General features: G+C 43.3%; 1 protein-coding gene across 2 annotated transcripts; it reads right to left on the bottom strand.

Annotated features, from left to right (window-relative positions):
* Window positions 1–5,327: 5,327 nt before the first annotated feature.
* Window positions 5,328–24,534, bottom strand: LOC136484181 (putative disease resistance RPP13-like protein 1). Of its 2 annotated transcripts, XM_066481403.1 has the most exons (8): window positions 24,376–24,534; window positions 24,157–24,234; window positions 22,863–23,926; window positions 21,564–22,731; window positions 12,503–14,733; window positions 8,122–8,195; window positions 7,960–7,998; window positions 5,328–5,589 (listed from the first exon to the last, which is right to left on the bottom strand). In XM_066481403.1, exons 4-7 carry the CDS (start codon window positions 22,707–22,709, stop codon window positions 7,994–7,996), a joined length of 3,456 nt encoding a protein of 1,151 aa, XP_066337500.1. In that variant the 5' UTR covers window positions 22,710–22,731; window positions 22,863–23,926; window positions 24,157–24,234; window positions 24,376–24,534; the 3' UTR covers window positions 5,328–5,589; window positions 7,960–7,993. The 2 variants fall into 2 exon arrangements, with proteins under 2 accessions (XP_066337500.1, XP_066337499.1); XM_066481402.1 differs by lacking the exon at window positions 7,960–7,998.
* Between the last annotated feature and the right edge of the window lie 836 nt (window positions 24,535–25,370).

Genomic DNA, 25,370 nt, shown 5'->3' with positions numbered 1-25,370 from the left:
GTGATAAGATCTGAAATTCTCTCTAAATTCGTGCCAGGTGACAGGAGGAGCATTAGCGGGACATCCATACTGAAATGACTCCCACCAGTCTTGAGCTTCTCCTTGGAGCTGCCCTGAAGCGTATAACACCTTCTACTGATCATCGCATTGCGCTATGTTGAGTTGCTTCTTCACTGCACAAAGCCAATCATCTGCTTCTAGTGGATCAGTGGCATGAGAGAACACTGGGGGACAGCCCTTCAAAAATTCACCACGCTTGTCACGCGGTGCTCCACCAACCTGTTGGTTCTGCTGATTCTGCACCAACGCTTGCATGAGCTGTGTCTGTACTGCCAAGAGTTGCTCAATAGTCGGTGGCGGTGGTGGTGGTGAATGTGGGGGAACACCTCCACGACCTCGGCCTCTTCCTCTTCCAAACATCTGCCATCCAACACAAATATTCAAGATTTAGAGATTTCCAAGTTAGAATACATCCTAAAAATTTTCTGGACGAGTCTCAACATTAGCAGCTCGGTAAAACAGTCATATCTCGAGTTACAGATATCCGAAAGAGGCTTACTTTATATGGTTGGAAAGCTTAAGAAATTATCTACAACTTTTATTCAGACCAGATTCCCAGATTCTGTCGTTATGTTACTCAAAACATGATACAACCGAAACTGTTCCTAGATTCCAGACTGCGCAGAAACTTTATCTTGAAACAGCGATATCTCACAAACCAGATCAGATATGAGGGTGATTCCAGAGGCATTGAAAGATAATTAAGTCTAGTTATTCTGATAAAAATTTCATAATTTTTGGTCAAGTAGATTTTAATTGGCATGAAGATAAAGGCAGACTGCTCCGAAAGACAGATTCCTATACCAACCCAACTATTTATTTATTGACCCAATCTTTAATATTCTTAACTATGGAACTTGCAGATAGGCCCACAAAGTTCCAGCACTCATTACAAAAATCCAACTCACACATAAACATAATAACAAATCAACTAGGCACACCAATGTTCACACTGCACTAATAGACTCGACTAGACTCAACTTGACTCGTTCTACTATCGTTTTATTACATAGAAGGGACTCCAACATCTATGGGCGAGACTTATGGGGAAGCTCCTCGTACATCTTTGGCAAGTTGAGGCATATCCTTTGTTCATCTATCACCTGTCGGTGTCTCTTGATGGTTTTCTGCTGTGCCTTCAACTGATCCTCCAGTCGGCGAATCTTTGCTACGGACTCATAGCCAAAGTGTACCATCACTTGGATTGTTGGATCCATGCCCTATGGGTCCATCATTGCCCATCCCAGTTCTGGGTGTTGGTGAGGGAGGAATCGATATTGGTCATTCTTCATATCCTCGAATCGACGACCACGGAGACCTATGCAAGCTTCAGCGGCTGCATCTTCTATGCTATCCTCCATGGTAGCATAGTGAGCATGATGTGCATAGTTTGAATCTAGCTGATATGCGTCTTTCTATTCGTCCTTGATGGAGATGCACACCCTGGTCTTCCAATAGGTGTCATCAAGAGGGTGTGTATGTTCTTCGCAGACGTACTTCACAGCTGCATCCCAGTCGGCGTAGTAGGTCTGAAGCATGCTCATGAGTCGGTGACGTGAAACAGAGGATTCATATCCTGGTTATACCAAACTTTTGTCGTCCATCCTAGGGGTGGGATTGGCTCATCCTCTTCAACGACGTCTTCCTCATCATCATCGTCGGACAGGTGGACGACCTCAACTTCTTCGGGTTCCTCCTAGACTGGCTCAAGCTTAGGTACAGGTGTTGGCAAATCAAATTCTTGTTATTGGGGTTCCTCCTCCTCAGGCTCCATGGACAAACCATGAGGCAGGTAGTACCCTCCAGTGCTGATGCGGGCAGTCTTGCTGGCACGAGGCATCTACAGAATTAGATTTAGTTAGATTAGATTAGAAGCAATATTTTTTCATAATAGAGTAAGGCAAAAGAAGCATAAAACTTTAGCAAATAACAAGGGTGAGATGGAAGCATGAAATGAGTGAAGCAAAAGAAGCTAAAACGACCATTGCTAACTAGGCATGCATCATACAGTCAACACAGCTCTGATACCAATCTGTCACACCCAATTTTAAGGATAAAATAGGATGTCAAAATCTTATAGTGCGCCCAGAGATCAGTCACACACATAAGCTGACAAATTATAAATAGTATCATCACAAGTGTTTATTACATCACGAATAAGACAGAGTTATCACATAAATGTAGCGAAAGTATAACGAAAAGATCTCTCACGGAAGTTCCATTTCACATGGACGTCGACTGGTTGACCACAAGTCTAGTAGTCCTAAGGAAAATCATCATACCCATAGCCATCTGTTACCCATCCAGGATTTTTATCCAAATAATGAAAATAAACAAGCGTAAGTACATGTCGTACTCAACAAGTGTAACATGGGGTTCATGAGGCTCAAAAGGCTCGACACAGGTTTAACAGCATTCAGCTTTTAGTTGTCAAAATTTTAGCTTAAGAGTAGCAACAAATTGTTTCAATTCCCAATGCAAAGCACATGATCAATGTAAACATGAATAATGAATAGCATAAACAGATAATTCTTAGTGTTCATCAATTCCGTAAATGTTCCAAGGCCGCTCGTGCCCGTGAGCATGGCTAATATACCAGTTTTATAATCTGCAGAGGTTGTACACTTTCACTGTGAGTCGTGATACCCATATGCTCGGGTTAATTACTCCCAAAACACTTCTAAGGTGAGCAGGCAGGGGTCACTATGAAGCCTTTCAAAGGTTCGTCTAACAAGTTAGGGCTATTAGATTCACTCGGCAAACAGATGTAGAGCCCCCCTTCCCGATGGCACATTGACACACAGCCTATACACATGGGGACAGAGGCCACACTATACCCGATTCGGCAAGCCATTCTTACGCCAATAAAGGTAACCACTAACAAGCTAGAAAAGGTCCTCATACTAAGCTAAAGCCAGAGCCATGTAGCCCTCATAGCTGTACTGTAAGTCTCGGATGATCACTTACAGATAAGTCCTTAGGGAGAGGAATCTGAAGCATTTAGAAAGTAGCTAAATACTCCAGCCCCCTATTTCCATGTTGCTAAAGTCATATTTTAATGTTTATTGCATATACCATTAGTCAAGTTACAAGATCATGGTTTAATTGAGCACTAGCAAAGCTACCCAATGCATAACCCGTAGGTACAAGGTAAAAGCTCAATTCTAGGGAATCCCTATCAAGGTGACACATGCAACATGAATTTAATGAATTAAAGTGAATAGGAAACAAGGATGATCCCATGCTATACTTGCCTTGAGCAAAGTACTCCTGCTGGTCCTGCATGTCAAAGTAGTACCCTTGATCTACCACGAATTGCTCACCGTCTATACTCAATAACACAACAACATACAAGCATCCAGGAGCAATCATGCAAAGCAAACAAAGCTATAGATTAGAACAGTACACCAATAGCATAAAATCAAGATGAAAAGTTTGGAAAACGAATCTAAGTCTCGCTACGAACACACAGACGCAAAGATCACAAAAATCGGAGCTAAAACGAAGAAGTTATGAATTAAACAAGATTGCCTATAGTAAAATAGTAGATTAAATCTAACCATGAATTTTAAAAGTTGAAAACCTACATAACAGTAGTATAAACATGTAGATTGTGAAATTACAAATCTAACGCGACTTGAACGGATCAAATCGGAGTTAAAACGAAGATTTTATGGCTAAAACAAGTTGAGTGGCAAAACTGTAAATAGTTGAAAATGTATTTTCAATCTAACCGAACCAAAGTACGCTTTTAGAAATAGAAAACAGAATCTGAAAAGGTGCTAGGGACGGCAGGTTAATACTGAAGTAATTATAAGGGCTCTTATGCAAAATTCTAGAACGAAGGGGTATCCTTCATCCTGGGCCGCCGGATTAGAGATGGACGACCGAGATTAGATCTGGAGGAAAAAAAATGTTGCCGGCTGGAACAGGACCGGCGGCGGGTTAACGATGGCGGCGCCATGGAAGGGCTCGCCGGAGCTTTCGGTTTTTGGTCTATGGTGCTCGGTTCGATGAAAGAAAAGGCCCGGGAGATAGAGGGAGCGACGACGGACTCACCTAGAGTTACCTAGGCAGCAGAGAGGGAACAGGACGGTCGTGGTACTCCACGAGGAGGATGGCGGATCTCCTTCGGTGACTGCGGCTCGGATGCAGGGCAAAAGGTGGCTCTGAGGCGGTATAGGGGGGAGGCGTGGGTTCGGCCGGCTATTTATGAGGTGGGGATTACTTGAGAGGCACGGCACAGAGCTTGTGGCGGAGGCGGAGTCGAATGGCATCGGCAAAGATAGTGTTCGAGGTGGACACGGTGTGACAGAGGAATCCGGCCCGGGTACGGCGTGGGGAAGGTGATACACCCGACAGGCTAGCCTGGCGCGTCAGCGGTCGGAGGAAAGAGGAGTGCGGGGCGACGTGCAGCGCGACTTGGGCCGTGCGAAAGAGTGGCGCGGGAGAAAGAGGCCGAGCTGGGCCGTGCGGGAAGGAAGGCGCGGGCGCAGCGATTCAGCCCGAGCAGGAAGGAGAGGAATGGCCCACGGGAGCTAAGCTGGCGCTGGAAAGAATGGGCCGGCGCGCTGAAGCAGGCCTACGGGCCAAAAGGAAGGGGAGGAAGAAAGAAATCCCTTTTCTATTTTTAAACCAATTTTGAGGGCAAAATTCAAATCAAGTAGAAATTTGATTTCAAATCAAACCATTCAAAAATCATTATGCAGCAGCATGAATGCACACACATGATTGTGAACCTACATTTGATTTTAATTTAATAAAATTTATTATTTTTCCCTAACTCAAATTCTCACAAAATGCATAATTACTCATTTTCTCCTATTTCAAAAATATGCAAATTTTAGGGTGTTACACACAGGCAATCTGTAGCGATTCTAAATCGGTCGCTATAAGCCGTATAGCGACCGATCATCGGTCGTTATAACTTTATAGCGACCGATGTATAAGTCGCTGTAAGTGGCGTCGCTATAAGTCTATAGCGACCGACAGGATTTATAGCGACCGATAGTTTGACACAAATATTTATACCGACCGATGATCTGTCACAAGTTTTAGCGACCAATGGTTCGAGGATATCAAACTTTTTAGAAACCAATAATCAGTAGCTATGAACTAGGACAATTATATATAATATTAGTTTCGTATTATCTAGATTTCAAACCTATTAAACATCCATAACATATCACATTATTCATCAACCACATACATATGTAATCCATAGCTGCCCACAACACTAACCACATTATATTAGATAAAGGTATATCTCAAGTCTTCATTGAAGCCAACGTTTAGCAATACATCAAGTTCTATCATCTTGATCCATGACAGGTCATCATTACAAAAGGAAAAGCACACATACAACCTAGCTAGGTCAAATGGCAGGCACAAGTCATATGTTTGCTTGCACAATCTAACTAGATTCACTATAAAATGCCTCATCTCCATCTTATCAAAAGCAAAATGTCATATGTTGGCTTCCTAGTGACATTATCCGGCATCATGTACACCTCCAAGGCCTCCCTCCACCTGAACACAACAACACAGTACACACATGAAGTTAATGATGAGACCTACATAGGTAAAAAATACAAATAAAGATGACCTCACAGTTTATATTCATATTCAAAGATGACTAGCTTGCATGCACAGATCAGAAAAACTAAGCATTTTGTCCTAACCGAACACTGAAGGGAATGGAAAACGATACCCCAGCCAACCAAACAAAGTGTTTTTCATTACATTGTAGCCAACCAAACAAAGATGTCAAATCTACAAACGTGCTGCATAGTCACCTGCTAGATATGTTCATGGCCTCTAGCAATCCACCCAGTACTAGCAATGTCAGGCCTCAACAACAAGTGTTGAAGAACAATGTGGCATTCATGATTCTTTAGCCCAAATATTTTTTTCTCATTAACTTGGATGTTGTGTCGTATATCAGATGCATAACCATCAGGAAACTTGACCCCTTTTAGTATTTGACAAAATAATTTCTTCTCATCAGGACTCATTGTGCATGGTGCAGGTGGTAATTAAAATTGGTCATCAACTTCAACAGGGTGAAGATCACTTCTAATACCTAGAGCTTGAAGGTCCAGATGAGAATTCAAATTGTCCTTGGACTTTTCAGTGGTGGCCAGGAATGTGTTAATTAAGCTTTCACTCACATTTTTTCCTATGTGCATGATATCAAAATTATGTCACAACATCAAATCTTTCCAATATGGAAGTTTGAACCAAATAGATCTCCTTTTGAAAATGACTAAGGGCTCCCCTTCCTTCCATCTTTTTCTTGCTGGTTGCTTCCCAAATGGATCCTTGCCAAAACTTGTACTAAGATCCTTAGTGCAGTCCAAAATTTGCTCCCCAGAAAGTGGTGTAGGTGCTGGCCTAAACTCAGTTTTACCACCAAATTTATCAGCATCAAACCTAAATGGGTGGTTTTCATCCAAGAATCTACGATGATCCATATAGCAAGTCTTCATACCATTACGAAGTCTAAGTGAACATGTAAATTGGTGGCAATCAGGACATCCTCCTTCACCAGATGTTGTAGACCCAGACACATAACCTAAACCTGAGAAATCTGAAATAGTCCACAACACCGCCGCCCTCAACTTGAAGAACTCACCCCTTGAAGCATCATAGGTTCTAACTCCATTTTCAAACATATCTAACAAATCATAAATAAGTGGCTGTAAAAAGACATCCATATCACTACCCAGGCCACGTTTACCGGGAATGAGCAAAGAAAGGATGAAATTTGACTGCTTCATGCACATGGAAGGTGGGAAATTGAGTGGAATACAAATACCAGCCCAAACACTATAGCTAACATTGTTCATTCTAAATGGATTAAACCCATCCATGGCAAATGCTAGACGGATATTTCAACTATCTGCAGAAAATTCTGGATGCTTCTCATCAAAGTCCTGCCATAGAGGTGAATCTACAGGATGCCTTAGCAGACCATCCTTTTTTTAGTCTTCATCATGCCATCTTGTTAGACTTGCTGTTTTAGAGGACAAAAATAACCTTTGGAGTGTTTTCTTTATAGGAAAGTAGCGGAGAACCTTCTTAGGAACCTTATACACATGTCTCTCATCTGGACTCTTCTGATCTGATTTCCATGGAGAAACCTCACATTTTGGACACTCATTTAAATCCACATTCTCTTTCCAGTAGAGAACACAACCGTTTGGACAAGCATGGATACTGTTGTAACCAACTCCAATGGATTTCACCAATTTCTTAGCTTCATGAAAGTTTCTAGGTAGATTTGAACCCTCAGGGAGTGCATCATTAAGTAGATCTAGTAGTAGGTTCATAGATCTATCAGACCTTCCACCAAGGAGTTTAATGTGGAGCAATCTAATTAGGAACCTTAGCAGTGTATATTTCTTGCAATTTGGGTATAGCTCTTTGCTATTTTTTGCTACTAACTTTTGAAGGGCAACTAGTTCAGGACAAGTCTCCAAAGTTGAACTATTGTCTTCAAAATCTCCTCTATCATCTAGACCGGCAGCTAAGTCTCTAAGCAAATCAGATATTTCATCATCCTCACTAGAATCCTCTATGACCTCAGCAGCATCACAATTCCCATAATTCAAAGAAGAGCTAGCTTCTCCATGTAAGTTCCATGTTCCATACCCTTTTAGAAACCCATCACATATCAAGTGCTCACGGAGTTCACTTGCCTCTTTCCAAAATGAGTTTACACACTTTCTACAAGGGCATAATATCTTGCTGCCTACTGCAGAATTACTAAAAGCAAAAGCTAAGAAACCATTCACTCCTTGCAAATATGTCTTGGTATGCCTATGTGAAAGTTTTAGGTTAAATACCATTTGACATGTATATATAACTTTCAATATTTGTAAAGTAATTGGTTTTTACCTAGCATTATCATCGATCCATGTTTTATCCATGTTCAACCTTCACGCAAGACATCAACCAGATTTCAATATGAAATAAAAAACATATCATAAGCACTGAAATAGTCACATACTTCCACAACATGAAAAAAAGATATCAACAGCTGGGGAAACAGAAACCTACCGATACAAACAAGTAGAGCTGCTGCCAAGAGCACGTTCAAATGCGTGCAAGGTGTCCAACTACATGTGGAGCAGCTGCAATTACAATATGGTGAGGTCAGACTTGGCTAGTATATACCAACAAGTTCAGAGAAAATTGGTACATGACATAGTACATAAGTCTCTAGACTGCAGTCTCTCTGAGTCTCCCAGCTTCAATTTATAAGTCACTCTTTATCAATTAGAGGCTAGATGAATCATTTAGTTCCTGGTTGCCTGAGCTCAGTTTATTACTTCAAACAAGTCTGTATCTCTTCCAACTAAGAATTGCATAAATGGCTGGTGGCTATGCTGCAGTGAATGGGTTTATGCTAATAGTTCTATCCACACACCTATAAGCATTTGCAACTAGAAGCTTTCATCTGCATAAAACATGGGACCCGAGTCTGAATTTGAGTAGGTAGAATCATTCTTTGCCAATACTTATTGTTTCAGGGTGCACCGTCATCATCTCTTGGAATGGTAGCTCATATTGATGTGTGGGTGAGAGGAACAGATTAATGTTTGGTTGCTTGGCCTCAGTTTCCTTTAAACAAGCTTGTCTATAACAGTATTACAATTTTTATTATTTTTGGTTTAGCTGGTATGATTAATTGATAAGAAACAAAATCCAAAATTGTTTATTTCTGTAAGGACAAGCATCATGTTTTCTTCATCAAGCAAATAGGTGAAAATTAAACACGTTCTAATTAGCAAGATACTAGCCTTGATGCATTCGAAATAATAAGTAGACCATGCCTGGGGATAAATTGCATACTTCCATTCAAGCCACACAAAAATCACTGACCATGCTATTTTTTACATAGTATATATGTGCAATCAAATGCAGGCGACATTGTTCACACAGGGTTCCATCTAGTCTAAAAAACAAGTAACGCCTCCATGCTAACCTGCTGTGCGTGCATCCAAGGAAGCCTGGGAAAGGGACCAATGCCGAGAGGGGATAGGAGGGGAAGGTAGCAGCGGACAGGATGGAAGGGAACCAGTACGGCGGCTGCGACGACTGGGCCGGGTGGGGACGACGGCTGCGGCGGCTCAGGTGAGTACGGCGATACCGGCGAGCGCGCAGCGGGGATGGCGACCTGGACGACGGTCTTGATGGCTTGATGGCGGCTGTGACGGCGGGGACGGCGAGCTCGTGGGCAGCGCTGGTGAAGAGGTGAGATGCGGGTGGCACGGACGGAGCTCGCGGGGGCCGGCGGGGACGGCAGCGGCGGCGGCAGCCCGGACTGAAATACACGCTGCTATGCAAGACGATGTGTGCGGCTGGCGGCTGCTGGGTGAGATGCGACTGCTGGGTGGGTAATAGTGCTGGAGATAGGGTTTTGGGTGGCACTGACTGGTGGGCTGCGCTAATTTTAGTGTGCGCGAGTGGGCTGGGCTGAGCGTACCAAAAAATGAAAATGGGCTATAGCCACCAATCGTTTGACTCTAGCATTTGTTTTTAGCGACCGATTGTTTGACATAACAGGCTAAATATATTTAGCCACCGTTGTTCCGTCGATACATGTAAAAATAGCGACCAATGATTTATTACAAATTTATAGCGACCGATGGTTGTATGTTAATATTACGTTTTAGCTACCGTTGTCTGACGCTACAGATTGGTTGTGGTATAGTGTGATTATTTGTTTGGTTTGGTTGATGTAGTTGGCCTAGGTTGCCTTTGCAGGCTTTGCCGACCATGTCCTCAGCCTCTAGGAGGACCAGACACTACTGGAAATACTAACTTTGCCGTGTGCCACAGGCACTCGGCAAAGACCAAAAAACACTCGGCAAAGGCTTTGCCGAGTGTAACACTCAACAAACAACGCACGACATCTACAATGTTGGCAAATAGCTATTTACCGAGTGTTTTTTATCGCGCACTCGACAAATGGTTTGCCGAGTGTCAAATTTGACATTTGGCAAAAAAAAGTGGTTTGCCGAGTGTTTTTCCAAAATACACTCGGCAAAGAATTATTGTTTGCCGAGTGTTTTTGGAATTACACTCGGCAAACCTATTTTCCAAAGAAAAAAATATAATTTTTTTCTCAGCACACCACGCCGCCCGCCACCACCACCACGCCGCCGCTCCTGCTCGATACAGTCACGAACACACTAACAGAGAAGAAGCAAGAACGAAGAGAAGAAAAAGGAGCGACCAAAAATCTGATTTAAAACAAGCTAAGACTCCATAAAACGCTCCCAAATTTTGCACAGATGCAATTCAACCTAGCACGAACCTATTCCCCAAAAATCATTGCCTGGGATTGACCCAAACTCCGGGAAATTGAGATCGAACTCAAGAACGAAAAAAGGGGAAAAATTGGAAACATAGTGAACGAACTTCGTAGCTTCGATTTAGGAATCCCAAAGGACAACTGGAGGATTCGGGCCTCCATTCCGAATCCAAAATCACAGGTGAAACAAGCAGAGGCAAATCGAGCAATAGCAGGCAAGCAGCTCCGGGCAGGGGCGAACACCGCTTGGCTGAGCGGGATGGACGAGATGCTCGACGCTTGAGGCCTGCTGCTGAACGCTCGGCCACTGGTGAGTGCTCCCTGCCTACTGGTGGTGACTGGAGACAATTCCGGTGGCCTGAATCAAGACCCGGTGCACCATGATGTCAAGCACAGGGCAGAACAGGAGGGAGAGAGGCTAGCTGCCAGCCACGAGCACCCACAGCAAGAACCGCTCAAGTGAGCTCGCTTGGTGCCTGAGCACTTAGCGCTGGTAGTGCTGCTGCTTGGCGGCTGGACAGCTGCTCCTGCTCGATACAGTCACGAACACACTAACAGAGAAGAAGCAAGAACGAACAGAAGAAAAAGGAGCGACCAAAATCTGACGAAAACCAAACTAAAACTCCATGAAACGCTCCCAAATTTTGTACAGATGCAATTCAACCTAGCACGAACCTATTCCCCAAAAATCATTGTATGGGATTGACCCAAACTCTAGGAAATTGAGATCAAACTCAAGAACGAAAAAGGAGAAAAAATGGAAACACAGTGAACTGAAAGTCACAGCTTCGATTTAGGAATCCCGGAGGACAACTTGGAGTCGAAGACTCGGATGGAGTGGTGGGGCTAGCTGGTGTGGTGGTGGCCGGTGGGGGACTTGGAATGGACTAGAGGAGGGTGGAGTGGAGAGGCGGGCAGCAGAGACGTAACAGCGGAGACCTCCTGGGGTGCGTGAGTTATAGTGCTGGAGCTTTGCCGAGTGTCTAGATCTGACACTCGATAAAGCAGTCTTTGCCGAGTGTCATAGATCTGGACACTCGGCAAAGTTTTTTTTTCATTTTTTCTTTTCTTTTTTTCTAGAAAAAGTATTTTTTTCTTTGCCGAGTGTCCTAGATCTAGGCACTCGGCAAAGTTTTTTTTCCATTTTTTTTCTTCTCCTCCTTTCCTAGAAATAATATTTTTTCCTTTGCCTGAGTGTCCTAGATCGGGACACTCGGCAAAGTTTTTTTTTCATTTTTTTTCTTCTTCTTTCCCAGAAAAAATATTTTACTTCTTTGCCGAGTGTCAAAAAAAAAAAAACACTCGGCAAACCCCATCTTTGCCGAGTGTTTTTTTTGACACTCGACAAACCTCCTCTTTACCGAGTGTTTTTTTTTGCCGAGTGTTTTTAGCGTAGCACTCGGCAAAAACCTTGTTTACCGAGTGCCCGAGAGAATATACTCGGCAAACATAAAAACACTCAGCAAATTTGACGTTTCCGGTAGTGAGAAGATGGCCCATTGAGAAATCGATGGCCTGAAGGAGAGGAACACAACAATGGAGGGGAGTGGCAGCGACATGAGTCAGACCGGCATGCAAAGGAGCAACTCCATACTTCGGTGTACTGAGACCTCGAGTCTCGTTACCAAATTACAGAAGGGTCTTGCGAAAGGATATGTGGTCCAGTACTAGGGCTATCCAGTGGGACACCATCCACCATGGTTCAAACCCTGGTGTCGTAATTTTTTCTGTTTTTTTTTCAAAAAAAAAGTAGGGTACACACGTGGACGTTCGGTGGTAGTGCACGTTCCCGCGTACTGAAGGTTAGAGCCTCCTAATCTCTTTTTTTGCGTGTGTACAGGACCCTCTCAAAAGAATTACAGATGGGTCTTGAGTCGGCGAAGAGCAGGTTATTTATCTTGGGCGTTGTGTCCAGAACCTTGGGCTAAACCATGATAAATTTAATTTATCAATCAAGGTGAGAGAAAAAAATTCGTGTTCAAACAAGAAGTAGAGGGGACATGTTATACATGCACCTATTACATTGAAAAGAAACTTGCTTTCTTAATCTTATGCGCGGTGATGGCTGACGGTGTATATCTTCTGTCAAATTATTGATCTAATCAATAAGTGCAAACCTACCTGATAATAGTAAGGTCTTGTGGGAGCTGACGCTGCAGTCCAGCTTGATATCCCTTGGGCCTACATCTGGCTGGTGTCCCAATAACATCCCATGGAATATCATCCAACACCATGTTGTCGAGTACCGGGACACCCTCCAGTACCTTCAGCTTCTGGCAACCATCAATGTTGACCGTCCGCAACATGGAGAAGCCGCTGATCGTCTTGAGCATGGGGCATTCGTGCACATCGAGTTTCACAACCGAAGGGAAGTTCTCCAAATATTCTAGCAGTGTGAGATCTTTTAGGCATATGCTTCTCAGACTATACCTATAGTCACAGGCAAGTCCAGGGGGAAGATGGGTCAGCTTGCAGTCTGTGAGTTGTAGATGTTCCAGAGCTGCCATGGATATGGCTTCGCTGTGCTTCTCCCAGTTCCACTCCTTCCATACGGACAGCCCGAGCAATTCCAATTTTACTAGCTCAGGGAACGGTTTAGAAACAATTCCTCCATCTCCGCTTGCTACGCTCTGAAAGTCAGGCCCAACATGCTCGATGGCTGGAGCATTGCTGATAAGCAGTTCTTCCAATCCGGGGATTCTGCACAAACCATCTGGTAATCGAGAGCAATAGGTTAAGTTCTGTATGACAATGGACCTCAAGCATCGAAAGGTTGTTTGTGCTGGCGAGTGCATCCAGTTTGGCAGCCGACGGCCAAAATAATTTGAAATTATTAGGGTGTCCAATGTAGGTGGAGGACAGAGCTCATCAAATACATCCTCAATTCTCTGTTGTTGATCTGGACCAATTTGTTGCTCTTCTTTTCCTACACCATCCTCAGTATGACCATCGTCCTCCTCTTTCTCCTGATCAATATTCTCAACTTCTGTTTGTTCATCCTCCTCTTTCTCCTCATCGTCCTCATGTTCCTCCTCCTCCTCCTTCTCATCATCTTCCTTCTCCACCTCCTGCTGCTCCTCAACCTCATCATCTTGGTTGTCATCACGATCATCGCCATCCTCTTCCTCCTCCTCCTCCTCCTTCTCATCATCATCATCATCATCATCATCATCAACGTACCAATTTAACTCCAAATACTCCAGATGCTTCTTGCTTCTAATTCCAGCCTTTGTAGCAATTGAGCTATCAAGCACATTTTCCAGACTGTTGACTTGAAGACTTCTAAGATGTGAAAGAGCTTCTAACTCTTCTAAAGTGCACCAGTCACCATCCATCTTTACTGGAAACCCATAAAGTGCTCTCAAATTTGTTAAACCGCCGAACCCTCTTGGTATTGTATCAACATTGGACCCAGTTAAGGAAAGATTTCTTAAACCGACTAATTTTGTGATGCTATCTGGAAGCTTCTCCAACTTTGTACAGTTGTCAAGCTGAATGTGTCGAAGGAACCACATCTTATGGATGTCATGTGGAAGCCTAGATATGTCTGTATATGACAATGACAAGTATCTTAGGTGTCTGAGTTGACACAGAGAGTCCACTAACCAGTCAGACTGCACGGAGCTTATTTCCAGTACCCGCAGACTAGCAAAATTTTGTAATGAACCTATAGGTTTAATGTCACAGCTTATCAATAATAATGTTCTCAATGTTTCTTGCTGCTCTAGGATGGACCACTCCAGTTCTGAATCAACAATATCAATAGAGAGACGGCGGAATCTTTTGTTTTCTGGTAGAAGACTTCTAATGTCGGCTTGATCCTCGTGAACCACAAAAGCTTCTTCTCTTGACATAAATTGAGCAAATGAGCGGACAATGTCATGCATGGTGTAGTCCCATATATTGTCAGTTGAATCATCGGGCTCCAAAAGGTTCCTAGCAACCAACTCCCGATGATACTCAGCCCCTATATCCTCAAGATCGAGTTGGCCTGACTCTGACCTCCCATCATGCTGAACAAACCCTTCACTAATCCACATACTAATAACTCTTTCCTCTATAAAGCCTGAACCCTTTGGGAAAAGTGAGTAGTAGAGAAAGCATTGCTTCAATTGTGGAGATAAATCTTCATAGCTCAAACGAACTGAATAGTTGAGTTCGTCTTCCTCCTGCGCCTCATCTTTTTTCCACTCAATATTCTTGTTCAAAACAATCTCCCATTCACGTTCTTTTGGACGCCTTGTGCTTAAGAGTCCACCCATAACCTTAATAGCAAGAGGTAATCCATCACATTTTTTAATAATCTTCATCCCGATATCTTTCAGCTCCTCATAGTCACCCGCAATACCCACCTAGCGTCATCCATAAAGAAAAACTTAGTAACTCTATCCACAATCCGTTGCATTACATATCAAAATACGCCATGAAATCTACTTGCATAAAGAATTTTAAAGGATAAAAAGAATTTTAGAAATGTGTAGTGCCTACAGGTGTACAAAGATATACAAAACCATTTATAAACGAAGGAATGTAGTTTGAAAAAAACAAAACTGTACACCTGCAAGGAAATTTGGTTGCCTCCAATGCGATAAAACAGCATAAGTAAATTGCAATCATGTAAAGGTGAGCTATAAATTCAAGACATGACCGAATAATTTAAGTTGTAAATATAGTATTCAAATGCAATTTTTAACAACTTGTGGCAATTTAACTTCAAACGTTACTTATCCAATGGTAAAAAAATATGGAAATCAAACGTGGTGTCGAATTATCCACATGTGTATTTAGAAGAGAACTGAAAACAATTTATATAGATATGAGAAGGTAATAGAATAACCTAGAACTGAAATTTCCATGTTCTACAAAACCAAGTTGAATAAAAAAGCATAACAAGCTGGTTGGGTTACTTGTGGTGGAACCTGTTCGCCCGGTTCAAGTCCTCAACTAGACACTGGTGCTCGCATTTTTCTGGATTTATTTAGAATTTAACGACATTATTCTCTAAGTGGTAGGCGACGTACCAGTTGATAGCGAGACGCACGTGGTGACTTTGTCAATTTAGAGATCGTTGACTCGAGTCTAAATCCTTCTGAGGTGCTCATAAGGGTAGGAGTCGGGTGTGTGCATACATTCATAGGTGGTGACTACGTCAATCTTGAGTTGACTTTGTTCTTTGAGTGGTAGGCGATGTATCCATCGACGGCGAGATGCCTATGTTGACTTCATCAATCTCAAGATTGTTGGCTTAAGTCTTAGTCTTTTAGAGGTGCCCATAGGGGGTAGGGGGCACGTGCGTTTGTGCGTTCATAGGTGGTGACTTCGTCAATCTCGAGATCGCCGGCTCAAGTCTTAGTTCAGAGATGCTCATAGGCGTAGGGATCGGGTGTATGCATGCGTTCATAGAGATGACTGTGTGCACATGTGTAAGTGTCTCTACTGTGATTCGAAAAAAAGCCTAGGCCCGTTTGACATAATCACTATTCAGATAGCTTAGGCCATGTGGACAAGAAAAGCATTATGTTGTTGCATGCCGGCCTTTACATCGGGAACTCTATGGATACTTGATTATTTGTTTTGGCTCTCAGTAAGAGGCACTATAGATCCCTCTCTATGATTATCCTTGCAGGTTCTTATTGAGAGCCCACACACAGGTATATATGGCTTATTACTGCTTCCTTTTTATTGAGAATCGGCATAGATACATATTAGAGGAGTGCGCCGGTAGACCACTTTCTAAAAGATGCACGAATCCCAAGGCAGCCTTTAATTAGTTTACTAATAAATTATTATTAGTTGTTTGGTCAGCCCTATGCCCACCATTCCCAACCCAGCCCGCCCTATGTCTACGGATCCAATTTACTCCCCCTGTCTCTAAATATCTGTCGTTCTCGTTTCTCGAGAAGTAACTTTGACTAAATTTATATAAAAGAATATTAATATTTATGATATATAATTGATATCATTAGATAGATCTTTTAATCTAGTTTTTAATAAATTTATTTGCAAATATAAATATTGCACGCATTTTATACAAATCTAGTTAAACTTGTAGCACGAAAACCGGAGACGACAAATAAATAGGGACAGGGAGTAAGTGTGCTGGTTGAGCAGTTCTCGTTTCGCATGCTGCCAGCGGTCATCTGGATATGGCGATTAGCGATTGCAACAGAGCGAGGGAGCGCATTGCTGGATTTTCCCAACTCTGTCCCATGCATGCCCTCGCCAATTTCACCCTCGTCTACTTGCACTCTGCTGTTGGCCCTCGTCGTAATCGTCAATGTCAGGCTCACGAACAGAAGCAGTACTACCAAACTAGCTAACCCAGAGTTGGTACATAGCAATTCGAAAGCTCGAAGATTATCTGCATCTATACGTCAGGTGCATAGTACAATTCTGTGAATTCGATTGATAACTGCTTTATTACTCATGCCCAAAAAGAGTTACTTGCGCTGGCGGGCCGGGCGGGCTCACTGCGGTGAGGAGAGGTTAGATGTGAAGGCATATGGGCATCACAAACGACTGATGGAGATCATTGGGATGGTGAGGACTCCGGATCCGGCGAACTCTCCAAGGAGCTGCAGCGCGGCACCAAGGTCCGCCAGGCACCAGGTTTAGGGAAAGCGGCATGATTGGTGTGGTAGGACGATAGAGTGAATAAGCCACGACAGGCATAACAGAGTCACCGGCGGCATCCGAAGCCTGAAAGGTGTCGTGCCGTGCGCATGGCACACAATAGAGATTCAGCAACCATGGCGAGCCGTGGCTTCTCCGGTCGTCAAAATAATGATTGATCTGGGATGGCCTGAGCACCGCAGGGCTGGCCTGGGCTGATTAAAAACAGTAGTTACTTAATTATTTAATTAAGTATGCTTTGGGATTAGTGCAGTTTTTAGAAAGAGATACGGGCTATTAAATAGAGCCAGGACTAATTTCCTCCCTTTCTAATTCGTCAGTTTCAGCTTTGTCTTCTGACATTCACGACTTGTGTATAAGAACTTGGACGGAGTTAAACCTTACTATATCAAAATTATTGGTTTTCAGGTCAACTAGAAGTTTCTAAATGACTTTTTATTTGTAGTCATTTAAATGCCAAAATGATGATCAAAGATTTAGACAGCAAGGTTCGAAGGAATATATAATCCATATTGCGAGCAGAAATAATGAGTAGGTAAGATGCGAAGAGGGATGGAGCGAGAGAACACATATACGTGTGAAAAATAGATGACCTGTATCTTTTCTACAGTGATGGTTAGTTTGGGGTGGGGCATGGATCCCTATCATGGTAAGGATTTGTAGAGGCAGTCAAAGTCTATTTCTAGCGGCGGGTCGTTGTACACTCACCTTTGTTTGTGTCATCGATTTCCACATGCGTTATCCAACTGTCCTTAGAAATTGTTTTGTAGAGGCAGATCGAAACTAATCCATGTATAGAAATCGTTTTCAGGTTTTGTGAATAGGCTAAAAAAGGCAAAAGATTTTTTAACGGCATTGAGAAGTCTAGACCTCATGCCTTTCCTAATGAAATTGCAGACACATGGTCGATATGTACCCATGTGGTCTCAGTGTGATAAGTGATTGTCTACGTGATTCGCGTCTTGGGTTGACTTTGTGAACTAACCATGGTGTGAGTTGGTGTTGTGTAACATGTCTCTTGGCTTGTGGTGCGCAGGTGTGGAGCTCAGAGGCGGTGGTCGATGGCGAGGTGAAAGGTCAAGTAGAGATGGGCCATGCCGATGGACTGGGAGCGGTGAAGGGCGGACGTGAGGCTTGGACTGAGGGACCGGAGCGCCGGAGGACCAGCCGCGGTGGCTGATAACTGGGGACATCGACAAGTGCAAGTGTACATGGTGGAGTGACCGTGTTAACGGAGTCAAGATAGCAGACGTGCAAGTCAAGTGGAGGCTCTGGAAGACTTGGCGTCCGAGCGGTCGAGGACGGTGGTGACACGTGTCGAGGAGCGGGGGACGCGTATTGTTTACGCTACTCACGAGCGGGTTTGGTAGTTTGGGCCACAAAACCACCGGTGGACGGTTTTCGGGTTTGGGCCTCAAAACCCGGACGGAGGTTCTGAGGAGGAACGGGGTGGCATGTGGCGGAATCACAGAGGTTGCGTCGAGGCGAAGCAAGTCTGTGCAGGAAGTGTGGCCGTCCGATCGACAGAAGGCTGAGTTGGACCATAATGCCTTAGGGTAAGGTGGTTCGCCCTAATTATCCAGGGTAGTTTGGGACTTGTGTAATAGCCCTGTTAAATAAGGATGAGGGTGCCCCAATCACCCTCACCGCTTGCCATTTGCATTTCTCCTCTCTAGGTCTTCTCTCTCCCTCTAGTGTGCTTCAAGAGGTCCTCATAGGATCTAGCAAGTTCATCTGTGTAATCGAACCGAAGATTTGTGCCGAAATGGAGGCCCTAACCTCCTCGTGCACTCTGGGATTCAAGGTTTGAGATTTTTGTGCGATTCCCGTTCGTGTTCTTCACGCTTCTTGTTTTTCCCTCTCCACCCCTTCTCACGTTCTTGCTTAAATCTTGAGTTGTGGGTCGTTTTGAGTCAAACCAATTGATTTGGGATGAATTAGGACCTGAGTTGATCCTTTCCACTAAAGGAATTTGTCCGAATCCTCACGAGTTCATAGGTCGGGGCGATTCAATTTTCGGAGTTGAAAAACTGGTGTTCTTCGCGTGATCAGAATTTTTCATTGATTGGCTAAACTTTGAGCGATGATCTGTTAGGAGTAGCTCACCTACTGCCTTGTGATCCCTTGGTTCAATTTTGGTGGCAGTTGGTTTTGATTTGGTCACAAATCCGGCGAATTTGTGTTCTTGGCTGATTTTCGGGCGCACTGTTCCACAACCCGGAGACAGTCCGGGGTGTACCAGGGGATAGTCTGCCTGTCGGGGTCGAGCCCTAGGCAAGTTCTTCAGTATGTACTGTTTTGCTTCAGCACAGGCGCGGACAGTCCGTCACTCAGACACGGACAGTACGCCGCTGCTGCGAAATTTGGGGCAGAACTGTTTCACGTTGTCTGTTTTCGGAGTTCTGGCCGGCGGACAGTCCGGCGCAGACCGCGGACAGTCCGCACTTGGCCCGTGGACATTCTGGCCCTGTGCAGTCTTCGGTTTCAAGGCGTTCCATCGAGGGCTTGGCTTGGTTGTTTCTAGAGGGTCCCGCTGTGTCTCTTAGGTCATCGCCATAGACATCCAGCCACCTAGTTGTCTCGTGGACTACTCATCTTTCGTGTGTTTGTCTTTGGGGTTTGATTTTGGGACAGTGGCCAAATATTTCGAAAGAAATTTGAGGCTCCCATTCACCCCCTTTGGTCGCCGTTTCGGTCCTTCAGAAATACGTACTGCACATGCAGTTCATGGAATGAAACTCGAGACTGCAAACCTCGTGCATAAGTACCATACCACTAAGACTCAGATTAACTTGTGACCAATTGTAGTATGCTATCCTTTTACATTAAACTTCGTGAATCTCATATTGAATATTTCATCTGCTAAATGATCTGAAAAGGAAAATATCTGAACCGAAAGGTTTTAGCTCTTGTCGAGCACAACAACTTTGATTTAGGGCATCTCTGCATCTAAAGTTGTTTGAAGAATTGAAAACAAATCAATTTCATACTAAGAACATAAAACATAATTTTGGAGTCTAAATAATTTCAAATGGAGAAGTCATCGGCTACAAAGATGTGGATGTCTTTACTCAACTCTATTTGGAAAAGTTATATTTTTTTTGCTGCATGAATTTTTTGAGGCAGGCTATATTACCAATCATCTCTATAAATTGATTTATAGTGGCGGGTGCTGTTTTGAGCTGCCTCTAGAAATGCCACTATTTTAGAGGTTGTTGAAAATTATAGTTGTCACTAGAAATGTGAGTTTTAGATGTGGTTTCGAACCACCTCCAAAAATGAAGGATATTTTGGAGATAATGTCAGGATACCAATTAGTTTAACTACTGGATTTTAAATACTCCAAAAGAAATAAAAAGCTATAATATTTACTTCTAAAAAATCTTATGGATGGAGACATGGAGTTAGAGAGAGATGGGTCACCGGTCAGCTCCCCGAGGTAATAAGCCAAGTACTTCAGGTAAGAGGAGCACGTTGAAAGGTTCCAATCTATATTCCTGAACGTCTTGGGACATCTTCAAATCCTTTATCCGGAATCATTGGAAAATCTGGAGAACTTCGGTAAAAAATTTAACAGACCTACGGCCAAGGATGGAGAGCCTTGCATATGATTAGTGAGTAGTGACTGATGTTAATTTATTTTTAATGACCCACTACATTTTCCATTAATAGTTGCTTCCCCGTCGGTTGCAAGTTGCAAATTATAAGTTGTTCTAACTTTTCTAGTTTTATAGCTTTATCTATGCACCTAGATATATATTGTGTTTAGATACATAGTAAAAACTCTATATTTTATAAAGTTAGAACGATCTATAATTTAGAATGGATGTAGTATATAATCTTCCATTCCACAAATATATGTGTATAAGGAAGGACTGTGCCATGTATAAAGAGTAAAGAATAATAGTGGAAATACATACGGTAATAATATGATTATAGAAAAAAAAATCTAATTAGGAAACTTATATGGTAGGATATTCATGAGGAAAGGTGGGTGCCCTTTGGACGCATGAGTTTTCACCCAGTTCATCCTGTCCGGTCTAGGTGCGGGATAATATTCTTCATGTCCGGTGACAATATTAGAGGTAAAGCTCAGGATCAATAGGGTTTCTTTAATTTTCCCCGGAGGAGCAACAGCGATGACGATAATAAAATTAGGGCTAGGGTTCATCGGTCTTTAGGATTAAGGCCCTGGGGACTGGGGTTTACCATGCGCCTGGCCATTGGTGGTGGTCTAGCCGGGGTCCGGTCAACCTCAGACAGTGGTGTTGGGATCTGAGCTGATGGCAAGGTGCTGCTCGCTGGCCATCCTGGTGGAGGACAGACAATGGGGATATCCAACCGCCCCAGGCGCCAAGAAAATGTGATTTTTCATAACAACTGCTGGAGCATACATGTTTTTGGAATATCCTACTTAATAAATATGTAAATAGCTACTGCACGATAATGTTTGACTAAATTCATGTCCTAATTAATTCATCTCTGTAATATTTTTTTTGAAAACAATCAAATGGATCGGTTTGTACGCGGACTGGACTGGATTACTGACCTGCCGCTGGCGGGGCAGCTGTTTCTTGAGCAGGGACCAAGCATCTTCATCGTCCAGTTTGCTGACATGGAGTTGGTCACTGTGCGAGTGATAGTGTCCCATCTTGAGTGTGACGTCTTCATTTCTTGTGGTGAGCAGGACGCGGCTGCCCGGTTGCTTACGGGCAGCGCTAACCACAGGGACGTGGAGCACTTCCTTCCACGCTCCGTCCGTCCACAAGTCGTCCAAGACGAGCAGAAACTTGTTCGCCGACAGGGCATCCGTGAGGGTCTCCTCGAGAAAGGACTCGTCCTTCCCTTTGGCCGGTTCCTTCTTGGCCTGGGTGATGGCGTTCCTCAGCAGCTCCACTTTCTCGTACTTCTGAGTGACGCTCAGCCATATCTTGGTTTTGAACTCCTCCTTGATGGCCTCGTTTGCCAAGATCTTCCTGGCAAGAGTGCTCTTGCCCATGCCACCGGGGCCTACGATTGACACCACCTTGATGGTAGTACTGGCACTGCTGTCGTGGCGATTATTGGACATTATTAGCTTCTGCACCAGGTTCTCTGTATCCCTCTGGATCTTTTCACCAACGATAGCCGACTCATCGAACCCCGATGTCGTCTTGCGTCTTGCTTGTGCTGTACTATCTGTTGGCGTCCTCTTTTCCTCGTAGGATCCGAGTTTGAGGAAATTGAACTGAGCAGCGCCCTTGCGGATGCTGTCAAGCTCCTGGTTCAGCTTCTTTATCCGGCTACCCGTCTCATGGGCGAACAAAGGGTTCTGCAGGCAGAACACCAATGGCTGGATGACATCCTGCAGATTTCCACACATGGTCATGAGTCCTTCAAGAGAACAGAAACAACTTGAAGCGTCCCCGCTGCTGGAAGACTTTTCCTTCCGCTCCATGGCCTCGAGCTGGCAAAGCTCAAGGATGTCTGCGGCCTTGTACATGGCGTCTTTGAGCTTCTTCACCCACGACTGCACGCTAACATCGGTGACGCGCCTCCTCTCAGCATCAGCCAGATAGTCCTGGAGGTATACCAGGTTATCCTTCAGCTTGTTGATTTCACCGGGAACACCCAGCAGCATGCGCACCTCCTCTTTTGCCATGTCCGTGATTATCTTCTTCACATAGGGTGCCAAAGCATCGAGAACAACCGCCATGGCTTCTAACTATATCTGTCTGCTGCGTACACAGCCAATAATGCATACATTAGGTGCCATTCATGCATGCTGCTAGATATAGCTTAGAAGGAAATAATAATAAAATGACGAGAAATATGCAAAGACACGATGTTTATATTAGTCGCTTGTCACCTTGGCTAGCATGCAGCGTGAGGAATGCGATGCTGCTTCTTTCAACAAGAGTATAGATTGTGAAAGGCGAGAAGAGCAGGCCACCAGCAGCCGTATATATAGTACCAACGATGAGGTTTTTTTTCTCACTAACGCTCTATTCCAAATTATAAGACATTCTGGCTTTTCTGCGTACATAGATTTGTATTATGTATTTAGACGTAATGTATAGCTCGGTGCACAACAAAAGTTATGTATATAGAAAGCTAGAACGTCTTACAATTTAGAACGGACCATATGTTATGTTAATCGATTACTGAATCTTTCTAAAGATGATGATGGTACCTGTCACATCTCCCATCGCAACACCCACACCAAAAATAACGCAGCAACTTAGATTTTCCAAACATGCAACCAAGTAAGTAATCTAAAACAACAAGGTGGCCTACGCAAATAACATAGATATATCTAGTAGTTTTTCATTTTGTTACATGAAAACAATGTTTGAATGTACTTTTGTTTATTTGTTCGACTTCTAATTGTCTAATCCCCTCTTGATGATCCCCTACCGCATACATCTGCATGAACTCCATATAGCTATTGCTGACCAGTTTCCTCGCTTAAAAACCTGTCTTATTAATTTTTATTCTACTCGTATGCTTATTGTTGTGCTATTTCTACCGAGACCGTATACATATTTTATGAGCTCAGTAAACTAATCGTTCATGTCTCACAAAATTTCTAATTTCAGCCCTCTTGTAAATTTGAACTTTGGACTACATCATTAGACTACTATACAAAATATTTTAGGAGATATAATAGGCGGATATTTTTGGGCACAGCCACTGAAAATTGCGAGACGGGCTCTATAGCAAAAGCCCACCTTTTACAGGGATTGAGTCAATTCCCTCAATACCACTGAAATTTATATAGCTTCCCTCAAAGCCATCCAAATTTTACATCTACCTTCACTGCCACATCAAATGAAAAATTTCGTCGATTCCCAGTTAAAGTTGTTTCACTGTGTGTTCCAGTTGCTATCCCCCTCCGCTTGTTTCTTTTCTTCAGTGCAACAACAGATCAAACTGAAACAAGTAAACGAAATTGAATGTTTGACCGATCCGAAAAAAAGACTAAGGACAAATGTTTATAGTTCAACAACAAAGACTTGAACCTAATTAATATTTTTTTCGATCAATAACCTAATTAATAAAATTTGTTCAGCTAAGAAAGATGTTCCTGTTTCAGCTCAAAGTAGAAAGTTAACATACTTAGGAGTTAGGAGTGTTCTCCAAAAGAAAAAGCTTCAACTCACCAAGGTGGCCGTGGGAGGAGCTGGAGATGAGTTGCATCGATGGTTGGCTAAGACATGGAGCACGACCAGCTTGTTATGCTGCATTATGGCCAGGGATAAGAGCGGCTGAGATAATAAAGACTTGAACCTAAAATTTGTTCGAAGCTAAGTAAGACGTTTCTGTTTCTACTCAAAATGGTAAGTATTTTTTTCCAAATGATGAGAAATGCATCTACTCACCACGGTTTAGAGCCCACCAAGCAGGCTGCGGCCAGCGATCCAGACCTGAGGACTTGCGTCGATGTGTGCCTGAGACCAAGAGCGCACGCGCCGGCTGAAAACACAAAGAGCATGCACTCCCTGGTTCCTATGCAAGCATCCTCTCTTATAGGCATCCACTTCCCGTCCATGTAATTGATGCAGAGGCAGCACATGTGCCATCCCAGTGACTGCACATGTACTACAGCGACGACTTGACTCAGCTGCCGAAAGGGACGTCAACATGCGCCCACACATCATTGCACCTTTTTTAAAACCTTGTGCTGCTTTCCATGACAACCAGCACCACGCAAGTCTTCACCTAACCCAAGAGGGTGATCTTATTGATTTATTATGCTAGCACCACCTAACGTTCCTCTATGGCTGTATATATAACAACAAATAGGGACCTAAAGACTTGTTACTAGCACACTGAGGCTGCAGCGTGCCGCTCCGTTGACGTCTACTCCACGGCGTATATATGAATTTGAATATGGAATTTGCATAATATAAAAACTCAACTCCAATACCACCTCTCTGTAGTAGTGTGTACTGAATGTACGTACGTGCAGCTAAGTCTGCTTGTACCTATATATATATATATATATATATATATATATATATATATATATATATATATATATATATATATATATATATATATATATATATATAGAACTACTATCCTGTAGCTGGCTACAAAATAATTTATTCTGGAGAGTGATAGTAACATCCTTACAAAGTAGTTTACTACAACGTTATGGTAAATATCCCCATATATTATGTTTGCTAGATTGCCTAGCTGTAGTAATGTGTAGAGTATGCACGTACGTTTCGTTTACCTATATTACGTGGTAGTTGTCATCTACCTGTATTATGATTCCAGATAAGAGGATGCTGAACTGCTCGGTAGTCATCTACCTATATTAGAGGATATATACGGAACTGCTGTAGTCTTCGGTTCATTATGTTTGCTA

The sequence above is a fragment of the Miscanthus floridulus genome, chromosome 9, assembly GCF_019320115.1.
Source record: "Miscanthus floridulus cultivar M001 chromosome 9, ASM1932011v1, whole genome shotgun sequence".
Taxonomy (NCBI): domain Eukaryota; kingdom Viridiplantae; phylum Streptophyta; class Magnoliopsida; order Poales; family Poaceae; genus Miscanthus; species Miscanthus floridulus.
The sequence above is the reverse complement of the archived record's forward strand: the minus strand, read 5'-3'. Positions and strand labels throughout refer to the sequence as shown.